Here is a 12,620-nt window from a genome sequence, read left to right as displayed (position 1 = left end):
ACCCTTCAGAGTATTTCATGACCATCGTACAGATACAGTTGAGGGTGGTCATTTTGTCCATCGATTTTATTTGTTCATAGAAATCTGTGACCTCCCCCATGATCACATCTAACCATTTCATGAAAGCTTTGACAGCTGTTGCCTCCATGATTTTATTCATTAGAACATCCAAATACTGATTATAGTTTGTTTGAAGAAGAGCTTTTTGGTACCAGTCCTTAAGTTTTACCAGTTTGTACCTGTCTTCTGTCCTGCAGTCATGGCTTAAATTAAAATAATGCTTAAGATTAATCTTGTCTGTTGTATTTAGTATATACCACTTTAAGGACCCCTCCCATCATGTAACTGCAGATCGGGCTTTAGATGTTTCTCCTGGACACAATTTCAAAACTTGAGGATGAGGAAAACTAGTGGAAAAATTCTGAGGGACAGGATAAATCTTCTTTCAGAAAGACACGGATTAATCAAAGACAGCATGGATTTGTTAAGGGAAGGTCGTGTCTGACTAACATGATTGAATATTTTGAGGAGGTAGCAAGTAAGGTTGATGAGGGTAGTGCATTTGATGTAGTCTGGACAAATTTTAGCAAGGCTTTTTATAAGATCCCACATGGCAGACTGGTCATGAAAGTAAAAGCCTGTGGGATCCAAGGCAAAGTGACAAGTTGGTTCCAAAATTGGCTCGAGGCAGGAAGCAAAGGCTAATTAGTCATTAGATGTTTTTGTGACTGGAAGGTTGTTTCCAGAGGGCAGTACTAGGTCCCTTGCATTTTGTGGTATATATCAATGATTTGGACTTGCATGTAGGAAGTATGATTTAAGAAGTTCGCAGGCAATACAAAAATTAGCCGTGTGATTGATAATGAAGAAGAAAGCTGTCGACTGCCAGAAGATATCAATGGATGAGTTAGGTGGGTGGAACAATGGCAAATGGAGTTCAAACACTTCTCTGGAGAGGTATGCATTTGGAGAAGGCTAACAAGGCAAGGAAGTACACAGATGCTAGGATACTGAGGAATGTAGAGGAACAGAGGGACCTTGGCGTGCTTGTCCACAGACCTCTGAAGGTGGCTGAACAGGTAGATAAAGTGGTCAAGAAGGCATGGGATACTTGCCTTTATTAGCCGAGGCATAGAATATAAGAGCAGGGAGGTTATACTGGAACTGTATAAAACACTGGTTAGTCCACAGCTGGAGTACTGTGTGCCGTTCTGGGCACCACACTATAGGAAAGATGTGATTGCACGAGAAAGGGTACAGAGGAGATTTATGAGGAGGTTGCCTGGACTGGAGCATTTTAGTTGTGAGGAAAGATTGGATAGGCTAGGATAAAAGCAAAATTCTGTAGATGCTGGAAATCTGAAATAAAAACAAGAAATGCTGGAAATACTCAGCAGGTCTGGCAGCATCTGTAGAGAGATGCTGACAGACCTAGAGTCATAGAGTTATACAGCACAGAAACAGGCCCTTCAGCCCATCATGTCTGTGCTGGCCATCAAGCACCTATCTATTCTCATCCCATTTTCCAGTACTTGGCCCGTAGCCTTGTATGCAATGGCGTTTAAAGTGCTCATCTAAATACTTGGATGTTGTGAGGGTTCCTGCCTCTGTCGCCCATGGGCAGTGCATTCCAGATTCCAACCACCCTCTGGGTAAAAAGTGTTTTCCTCAAATCCACTCTAAACCTGCGGCCCCTTACCTTAAATCTATGCCCCCTGGTTATTGATCTCTCCGCTAAGGGAAAAAGTTTCTTCCTATCTATCCTATCAATGCCCCTCATAATTTTCTATACCTCAGTCAGGTCCCCTTCAGCCTTCTTTGCTCTAAGGAAAGCAACCCTAGCCTATCCAGTCTCTTAATAGCTGAAATGCTCCAGCCCAGGCAACATTCTGGTGAATCTCCTCTGCACCCTCTCCAGTGCAATCACATCCTTAGTTTAGTGTGGTGACCAGAACTGTACACAGTACTCCAGTTGTGGCCTAACTAGCGTTTTGTACAGCTCCATCATAACCTCCCTGCTCTTATATTCTATGCCTCGACTAATAAAGTGAAGTATCCCATATGCCTTCCTAACCACCTCATCTACCTGTGCTGCTGCCTTCAGATATCTATGGAGAAGACCACCAAGGTCCCTCTGTACTTCCTAGGGTCCTACTATCCATTGTATATTTCCTTGCCTTGTTGGTCCTCCAAAAATGCATCACCTCACATTTCTCAGGATTAAATTCCATTTGCCACTGCTCTGCCCATCTTACCAGCCCATCTATATCATCCTGTAATCTAAGGCTTTCCTCCCCACTATTTATGACACCACCAATTTTTGTGTCAGCAGTGAACTTACTGATCATACCTCCTATATACATGTCTAAATCATTAATATACAGTACAAACAGCAAGGGTCCCAGCACCAATCCCTGCGGTACCCCACTGGTCACAGGCTTCCACTCGCAAAAACAACCCTCGACCATCACCCTCTACCTCCTGCCACTAAGCCAATTTTGGATCCAATTTGCCAAATTGCGCTGGATCCCATGGGCTCTTACCTTCTTAACCAATCTCCCATGCAGGATCTTATCAAAAGCCATACTGAAGTCCATGTAGACTGCATCAACTGCCTTACCCTCATATACACATCTAGTCACCTCCTCGAAAAATTCAATCAAGTTTGCGATCTCCCCCGACAAAGCCATGCTGACTATCCCTGATTAATCCCTGCCTCTCCAAGTGGAGATTAATCCTGTCCCTCAGAGTTTTTTCCAATATTTTCCCAACCACTGATGTTAGACTCACTGGCCTGTAATTACCTGGTTTATCCCTGCTACCCTTCTTGAATAATGGTACCACATTCACTGTCCTGTAGTCCCCTGGTACCTCTCCTGTGGCCAGAGAGGATTTGAAAATTTGTGTCAGAGCGCCTGCTATCTCCTCCATTGCCTCACATAACAGCCTCGGTTACATCTCATCTGGGCCTGGGGATTTATCCATTTTTAAGCCTGCTAAAACAGCTAATACTTCCTCCCTTTCAATGCTAACTTTCAATTCTGAGTATTTCCTGCATTTCTTTTTATTTTGGATAGGCTAGGGTTGTTTTCTTCTGAACAGAGGAGGCTGAGGGGAGACCTAATTGAAGTGTCTAAAATTAAGGGGTCTAGATAAAGTAAATAGGAAAGCTCTATTCCCCTTGGTTGAGGGGTCCATATCAGGGGGCACAGATTTAGGGTAAGTGGTAGAGGGTTTAGAGGGGATTTGAGGGGAAATTATTTTCATCCAGAGAGTAGTAGGGATCTAGAACTCACTGCCTGAAAAGGTGGTAGAGGCAGAAACCCTCATAACATAACAAAAAGTACTTGAAATATGCACTTGGACCAAGAGCTGAAAAGTGGGATAAGGCTGGATGGCTCCTTGGCTGGTGTGGACACAATGGGCCAAATGGCCTCCTTTCATACTGACAATTTTTATGATTCTATGACTATCGTCATAGACTTCAAGAGCACATATGCTGGTAGAATGGGCGGACAAGTGGCAGATGAAATTTAATGTAAAGACGTACAAAGTTAAAAGGGAGAGGCAATACAAACTAAAGGGCACAATTCTAATAGGGGTGCAGGAACAGAGGGACCTTGGGTATATGCACTCAAATCATTGAAGGTGGCAGGGCAGGTTGAGAAGGTGGTTAAAAGGCATATGGGATCCTGGGCTTTTTCAATTGAGGCATGGAGTACAAAAGCAAGGAAGTTATGATGAACCTTTGTAAAACACTGGTTCCACCTCAACTGGAATATTGTGTCCAATTCTGGAACCACAGTTTAGGAGGATATGAAGGCTTTATAGAGGGTGAAGAAAAAATTGACGAGAATGGTTCCAGGGATGAGGGACATCAGTTACTACAGTTGGGGTTGTTCTTGGAGCAGAAAAGGTTGAGAGGAGATTTGATTAAGAGTTCAAAAGCATGAGGGATATAGACAGAGTAGATAGAGAGAAACTGTTTCCATTGGCAGAAGGGTCTAGATCCAGAATACACAGATTTAAAATGCTTGGTAAAAGAATTGAAGGTGAGATGAGGAAAAACTTCTTTAAACTGAGAGTGGCTAGGATCCGGAATGCACTGCCTGAGAGTGTGGTGAAGGCAGATTCAATTGTGGCTTTCAGAAGTGAATTGGCTAAGTACCTGTAGAGGGAAAAAGTATTGCAGGGCTGCAGGGGAGTGGGACCAGCTAAATTGCTCTTGCAGAGAGCTGACAGGACTCAACAGGCAAACAGCTTCCTTCTGTGCTGTGACCATTCAATAATTCTATGATGCTTGTGGCTCAATGAACAGAACTGAATGCAGTATTCACCATGTGGACTGACTAGAACATCAGGCTGAGACTATAAAGAGTTGGTGGTGCTGAAAGGAGCAGAAATCAGCAAAAAAAAAGCATGAACATATAAATTGTCCAAATATGTAGTTGCCTTACTTGCTTACCATAGTGTTCAATGTTCATTATTCCAGAAAATTGGAGATTCCTACCGTGGGTACTGTGAGAGCGAGACCGAATTGGAAAATGTGTTAACGGTTCACAAACAGCAAACGCAAAGTGTCTGGGGGACAAGACAGTCTCCGAGCCCAGCTAAACCTGCCACCCGGCTGATGTGGAAGTCTCAATATGTACCATATGATGGAATTCCATTCGTCAATGCAGGTCAGAAAATGGTTACCTTCCACTAGAGAGATATTTTGCAATTAGGTAACTAAATTAATATCTTTAAATCTTTTTTTAATCCTCTTGGCCCATTTCATACATCTTTACTCACATGTTGAAGTTCTTCCTGTTCCAACTCTCTTCATACACCATTCCCTGAATAGTAGAGTCCTGGGCCTTTGTCAATGTCACCTTTGACCTAGGTGAGTTGATTTTTCTACATCTTGTATACTTGTAGAATTTTACAACACAAAAGGAAGCTATTCAACTCATCGTGCTTGTGCTGATTCTGCAAAAGAGCTATCCATTTAAAATGTTTTCTTTTCAGATATTTGTCTACTTCCCCTTGAAAGTTATTATGTATGCTGCTTCCATGACTGTTTTCAGTATGGTCATAACAATCCTTTGCCTCAAAAAAAATTCCTGACTCCTCCCTCAATTTTTTTGATGCTGATTTAAAATTTATCCTTTCCAATTACCAACTCACCAAACAATAAAAATTATTTTTCCTTTTTTAACCTTATCAAAACCTGTTATAATTTAAAGCACTATATCTGATGGCCTTTAAACCTTTTCTGTTCTATTGGGGAAAAAAAATTCCAATTTCTATAATCTCATAATTGAAGCCTCTCATCTTTGGTATCATCCCAGTGAATTTCTTCGGTACTGTCACCATTCTTCCCAAAATCCGGTTCCCAGAATTAGATGCAGTTTTTAAATTGTAGCCTAACAATTGTTTTTAGTAGGTTTAACATTGCTCTTTGTATTTGCATACTAGCCCATATTTAATAATCTGAAATAAAAACAGGAAATGCTGGAATCACTCAGCAGGTCTGGCAGCATCTGTGGAAAGAGAAGCAGAGTTAACGTTTCGGGTCACTGACCCGAAACGTTAACTCTGCTTCTCTTTCCACAGATGCTGCCAGACCTGCTGAGTGATTCCAGCATTTCTTGTTTTTATTTCAGATTTCCAGCATCCGCTGTATTTTGTTTTTATTTTAATAATCTGGTATTGTTTTTACTGCTTTACTAACTTGTCTCCATTCAAAATATGTCTGTGTGAAGACCTAAACATATTTGCTCTTAGATCCCATAAAGCAACGCACCAAGGCTCCTCAGACAGCACCTTCCAAACACGTGACCTCGAAGGACAAGGGCAGCAGATGCATGGGAACACTATCACCTGCGAGTTCTCCAAGCCACACACTGCCCTGACTTGGAACTATATCGCCATTCCTTCACTGTCGCTGGGTCAAAATCCTGGAACTCCTTTCCTAACAGCACTGTGGGTGTACCTACCCCACATGGGCTGCAGCAGTTCAAGAAGGCAGCTTGCTGCCACCTTCTCAAGGACAATAAATGCTGACCTAGCCAGCAATGCCCTCATCCCATAAACGAATAAAAAAAAAGTCATTGACTTGAAACCTTACCTCTGTTTCTCTTTCCACAGATGCTTCCAGACCTCCTGAGTATTTCCAGCATTTTCTGTTTATTCTAACCTTTCTATGTCCTCCTTGAGTTGCTTACAGATAACCACACTCCCTAATCAAGCCTTTTATAAGGGAGTTTGTCAAATACTTTTTGAAAATCATAAATGCAACATGCGTTGCAGTTCCTTTATGAATACACTTGGTTATTTCATCAAAGAATTTTACTAAATTTGTCAGGCACAACTTGACCTTTACAAATCCATGCTAACTGCTCTTAATTAACCTAATGTCTTTCTAAATGTGTATTCATTTTATACCACTACTGATATTAGGCTGATTAGTCTATCGTTACCGTTTATCCCTTCTTGAAAAGAAGTGTTAACCTCGATATAACTTACATATCCACAGATGTTTGAAAGATTTGTGGTCAGAGCCACTGCTATTTCCTTTCTGATTTCCTTCAAAATTCTATGATATGTGCTTTCTTTGAAAGTCCGCTTCCTCCCTCTGATATTCCCAACTGAGATCTGGACCTAATTTTGATCACATACATTCTTATTCCTTGGGCTACAGATGCGAGTGACACTACAATAACTTGCAAAATTTCAAGTGTGTTCCTCAAACAGTGCATTTAAAAACTATCTTCAAATAAGTCACTGTTGAATTTAATAGATTTGAATTTGTAAAATGTTAGTGTTTTATTGTGATTGTATTTTGCAGTTTAGGAAATGTCCAGCGTTACCAATGAAGGTCAACCAAATTACCATTAGAATTAGAGTGCAGTAGTACAGTGATTATGATACTTGACTCAGAACTCAATGGTTCAAATCCCAGCCAGGCAAGTTGTGAAATTAAATTTACCAGAGTCGAAAAAGTGATCATGAAATCTACTTGTTCAAAGGGAAACTCAACTTTAAAGGGAAACTAAATAAGTACTTGAGGGAGAAAGGAATGGAAGGATATGCTGATAAGGTGAGATGTAGGGTAGGAAGACACTCCTGGATCATAAAGACCAGTAGGGCCCAATGGCCTATTTTCATGTTGTGATTTTTATGATTCCCTCAGTCTCATAACATGTCGTTAAGCTATTTCTGTAACTGCTGGAGCAGTATTTCTGCACTGAAACCTTGACTAGATGTTGCATCTCCATGTCTACCGTTTCTGGCAACATGAATTTAAACCAGCCTTTGTAAGCATTCAGTAGTTATACAGGTTTCACAAGAGTGTAATTTGACTGATTTTGTAACCTGCTCACCATATACATATGTTCCATTCAGGAAGTAGGGCCATAGTCATGGAATGCCAATTTGGGCCAAGGCGAAAAGGAGTTCAACCTAAGAAAACAGAACAAGAGAGCATCTCAAATCAGCATTATAAGGCAACTTGTGCTGCACGGTGAGAATCCCACTTGAACAATATGAACAAATGTGCAATCATTTTTAAATTGTCTGAAACTGATCTATTCAGGATAACATTGTGAATTTTGTGGGCTTCTGGGAACCACTTCAGTGCAATTCAAGCCTAAGACTGGAAGCAACAATGCTGCCAGAGCTATTCTTTTGGAGTATGGCCAACAGAACTGCACATAGTACTCCAAGTATGGCCTAGCCTCCACTATTGCTAAATTATCGGGCTGCTTATCCAACATCCAGTACTGGACTGGAAATTTGTTCCAATAAAATACTGGGAAGACTGAAGTCATTGTTTTTGGTCCCCCCTTCAAACTCCGTTCCCTAGCTCCTGACTCCATCCCTCTCCCTTGAAGCAGTCAGACTAAACCCGTCTGTTCGCAATCTCGGTATTATAATTGACCCTGAGTCAAGCTTCCTATCACATATTCGTGCCATCACTAAATTTGCCAATTTCTACTTGTTTCCCATGTCCGTAACTTCAGCCAACTTTGCCCCTGTCTCAGCTCATCTGCTGCTGAAAGCCTCATTCATGCCTTTACTATCTTTAGACTTGACTATTCCAACGTTCTAAGTTTGAGGTCACCCAAAGCTCTGCTGCCTGTGTCTTGACTCGCACCAAGTCCCATACACCTATCACCCCTGTGCTCCCTGACATACATTTGCTCCCGGTCAAGTAATGCCTTGATTTTAACATTCACATCCTTGTTTTCAAATCCCTTCATGTCCTCATCTCTCCCTATCTCTGTAATCTCCTCCAGCCCCACAACCCTCCAAGATATCTGCACTCATCTGATTCTGGCTTCTTGAGGAACCCTGATTTTAATTGCTCTACCAATGGTGGCCATGTCTTCAGCTGCTTGGGCCCTAAGCTCTGGAATTTCTTCCCTACACTTTTTTGCCTTTCTACCTCCCTTTCCTTCTTTAAGACATTCCTCAAAACTTGCCTGTTTGGCTAAGCTTTTGGTCATCTGAACTAAATATCTCCTTATGTGGATTGATGTCATATTTTGTTTTATAATGCTCCTGTGAGGCATCTTGGGATATTTTATTATGTTAGAGGTACTGTATAAATATGTGTTGTCGTAGCCAAGGCTCTGTAACAATTTAACATCACTGCCCTTTCCTTTGTATTCTATTCCTCTAGAATAAACTTGTCTTTACAGCCTTAAGAACGTGTATTGCTATTTTTAACAATTTATGCATCTGTATTCTCTTTACTGCTCTACCTCATTTGGTCCAGGAAATAAGTGACCTTCCTTATTCCTGCTACCAAAACGAATAACCTCAAACTTTGCTATATTGAATTTCATTTACATTTATCTGCATATTTAGTGCAGTTCTCCATGTTATTTGCCGTAACGCACTCCTCCCTAAATTTGGTATCATCTCCAAATTTCAACACCAGGCCTCCAGTATCCATGTCCAACTCATTTATGTTTATCGTGAACTGTAGTTGTCCCACCATGGATACCTCCAACACACCCCTGGCTGGTCTCCATTTCCCACTTTCTGACAGTCCAAGAAACCTTCCTTTAACTTCTGTTTTCTGGTTTGTTACCATCTTTGAATTCATTATGCTACTTGGCCTCTGATGTTACATAACCTGATCTTTGTCCTGCACTTCATATGTGGCAACTTATCAAAAGCCCTTGTCTATTCTTTCTGTTATTTCTTCAAAGAAGGGTGGGGGGGTGCTAAAAACACTGTTTAAAATTAAACCCTGTTACAGTCAGGCCAGGTGAAAGCTGAAAGGGAACCCTAGGCCTCTTTCCCGCCTGGTCATAACACTATTTTGATTTGCAATTCCAGTCATACATTACATGGTTGACTCTTAATCGCCTTCAAATTGTTTACAACTGAGTAGTCTGTTATGCTAATCAGTACAAAGTTCAATAATAAGTTAAATAATTGCTTACAAGAGGGTCAAATCAAGATTTTTCAACATGGCTTGAATGGACCTATTCATCTGTCTTATTAGAGCCTAGTTGGAGGGGTGTGGAGAAGTTGCCAGTCTCTCTGATGTTTTGGGCATAAACCAGATTTCTATCTTATTGAGCACTGGTACATAAATGAATAAAAGCATTCATCATAATTAGCAGAACGCATTTGAAATGAGAATAGCTTATTTGCCATATGCTTGATAGCATTCTCTCACCGAATAAATTTTCAGATTTTCTCTGGTCTAATGAACTTTCTCTATCTTTAGTTGAGCGTATACTACAAATGTGCTAGAGCAGTATCCTGTTATCAAAGCCCCAATTCAGGTTTGTGTACTGATGCCCAAGTATTTTGGTTTCCTGTCTCACCTGGTTTTAAATTTCTGGGTTTTAAGAGCTGAAATTTAATCATTTGAATGTTTTAATAGTAGACCAGTCTTGGACTAGCAGATTTAAGCTATGCATCTTGAAGGCTGCAAAAGCAGTCAGTATTATTTTAAGGCTGCTTTATGGTTAGTATTCCATTCACAGGCATAGACAGAGCAATCCTTGAGATTTACTCATACCTTAAAGATGTCTACCAGCCGACACAAAATGAGAACTAATATCACTTCAAGAGCCTTTGTGTAACATAGGAAGGGCACATACATGATTTCACGAGTTCAGAAATCTTTGAGCGACTCTGTCCTCCATGAGTTCCCTGTTCTTAACCTCGGCTTACTGTTGAAGGTTTTGAAGACCTCTGTTACTATTTAAGAATGTTTGTGCAACTTGTCTGCTATTTACTTTTATTCTGCTACAGAATCTACATTAAAAAGGTGCGGAAATTTCCAGAATACAGAGTTCCCACAGATCCTAAGATTGATAAGAAGGTTATTCGACAAGAGCAGGAAAAGGCATTCAATATGTTGAAGAAGAATGGATTTGATGTAGGAGGAGTTGTCAGGTAAGGATTTTCCATGTACAGAAGATAAATAGCTCATGAGTAGTTTGTTGGAACATATTAAGTACATTAGCAGTAATCTCTTTCTCTCCATGTGACTCATTAGTTTCCCTTCTGTTAAACCCTTGCTCCCTACTTAAGACTCTTTTCTACCATTGAACAGTTTATATGTGTATTAGGACTTCAGATACTAAACAAAAGATATTAATGTCACGCACACCGGAAGTGCGTGGATAAAACAATCATGAACTAACTCTGAAGAACTATGAAAAACAGACTTTGTCTTTAAAAAATTAACCTTCATTTTATAGTGTGAACAATTTTCCAAAGTGGCCACCAAAGAGGAAGGGATTGGCCTTTTGTGTATTCAAGCTGTCTGACAAAGACAAAGGACAAATCCTCAAAGCTAACAGATGTCAATTGAACCCATCCTACACATATCCTAAAATATTCCGGAATTGAATGTCTTCCTCTGAAACAAAGAAGGTGTGAAGTAGCCATGCCCTGGGCCATTGTGTGATCACCGTGGGATAGAGACCAGAGTGTCTCCTAACAGGAATGAGAGATAACAGCTTTGCCTTAAAAAAAGACTGCCAGAGAGAGAGAGGGTGAAGCAACATCCTAATGGTTTGTGTTCCAGCCAAGCAAAAAAAAGAACATGCCCTGCTGCAGAATCCGACATCTACATTATACAGCAGTGAGAGCTAGAAGTAACCCACTGTTTTCAATTGAAACTTCAATCGAGAGAAATCTATACGCATCTCAGGCCTGCATCCTTCAAGAACTTGATTTCCAAGAGAATTCATTAGGTTTATTGCAACCTTCTCCCCCATTAAAAGTCATCTTCCTTTTTCACTTCTCTATCTGTCTCTGTGTGTGTGTGTGTACGTAACCAAATGCGTGAGTGGATGTGGTTGCGACAATTTTCCAATAAGGCGTGTTGATCAGTAAACAATTGACTTTCTGTTTTTAAGACCTACAAGAAAACCTGGCGCTGTCTGTCCATTTGAAAAATAAAACACCAAGGGGTTAAACTGTAATCAAATACACATGCAGCAGTCAGGTGGGAAGTTGAACAGTGGGAACCACCCACGTCACACCATGTGGCCGTAACAAATTGGGGGCTCGAAGCTAGGATCTGAACCGCCAGACAAACGAGAGATTTGGAAAACGGGAAGAAAATTGACCTCTAAAATTGTGGAAAAATAAACAAGCAGGTTTTCTTGTATTCTTCTGTTTTTTCTCTACGGTGCTGTAAACGAAAGAGATGGCCACATTTAATGCTAAAGCATTTGTAGAGAAGGGTTGTCCCATGATAAGTAAAACAAATTAAGTGTTGAAGATTTAAAAAGCTTAGCTACAGAAATGGGAATCACTTTCAGACAAAAAGCAAAGAAACCTGAACTGGTGAAAAGTTTAAAATGGTTTTCTAAACTTGGCTCTGAACTGGAAGAGGACGGCATGGAAGCAGAAACTGAAAAAAATGATTCTAGCTAGAATCCAGTTACAGATGAAAAAGGAAGAGATGCAATTTCAGAAGGAAAAAGAGGAAAGAGAGTTTGTTACAAAAGGAAAGAGAATTTCAGTTGAAACAAGAGAAAATACAATTGCAGAGGATTGAGTTACAGAGACTGCAAACCCAAAATGAAAATGCTACCAGCCACTCAAATCCTATCCCCAATTCAGAGCAAAACGTTGATATGCCAAGACACTCGGGGCTAGTGGCAAAATTTAATGAGGAGGAGGTTGAGTCATATTTTATCTCATTTGAGAAAATAGCTACCAGGCTAAAATGGCCGAAAGAATTTTGGACTCTCCTCTTACAAGGCGAGTTTGTGGGCAGGGCTTTTTCCCTGTTATCAGAAGAAAGTTCCTCTGATTATGAACAAACTAAAACTGCAATTCTAAATGTATATGAGCTGGTACTGGAAGCATACAGACTCTCTCACCCGTAAAAGACCCAGCCAGACGTGCATTGAATTCGAAAGAATTAAACATATGGCTTTTGATCGCTGGACACAATCTCTCAAGCTGGAACCCTCGTGAAAATTTGAGAAGTGATGTTGCTGGAAGAGTTTAAAAATAGCATCCCAAGTAGTTTAAGAACCCACATCGAAGAACAAAGAGTCACAAGAGTAATGGAAGCAGCTAAAATCGCCGACAACTATGAATTAGTACATAAATCCCTAAGTCTGAATAAATTTTGGTCTAGTAAC

At 40.5% G+C, this 12,620-nt stretch overlaps 1 protein-coding gene across 6 annotated transcripts in view; it reads left to right on the top strand.

Annotated features, from left to right (window-relative positions):
• The window catches only part of LOC137372222 (calcium-responsive transcription factor-like), a 73,373-nt gene that overhangs the window by 33,504 nt on the left and 27,249 nt on the right, over positions 1–12,620 (top strand). For all 6 annotated transcript variants that reach the window (XM_068035864.1, XM_068035863.1, XM_068035866.1 and 3 more), the window contains 3 exons: positions 4,493–4,682; positions 7,390–7,507; positions 10,264–10,407. In XM_068035864.1, the coding sequence (XP_067891965.1) occupies positions 4,493–4,682; positions 7,390–7,507; positions 10,264–10,407 (452 nt within the window). The remainder of the gene's footprint in view (positions 1–4,492; positions 4,683–7,389; positions 7,508–10,263; positions 10,408–12,620) is intronic.

The sequence above is a fragment of the Heterodontus francisci genome, chromosome 7, assembly GCF_036365525.1.
Source record: "Heterodontus francisci isolate sHetFra1 chromosome 7, sHetFra1.hap1, whole genome shotgun sequence".
NCBI lineage: Eukaryota > Metazoa > Chordata > Chondrichthyes > Heterodontiformes > Heterodontidae > Heterodontus > Heterodontus francisci.
The sequence above is the reverse complement of the archived record's forward strand: the minus strand, read 5'-3'. Positions and strand labels throughout refer to the sequence as shown.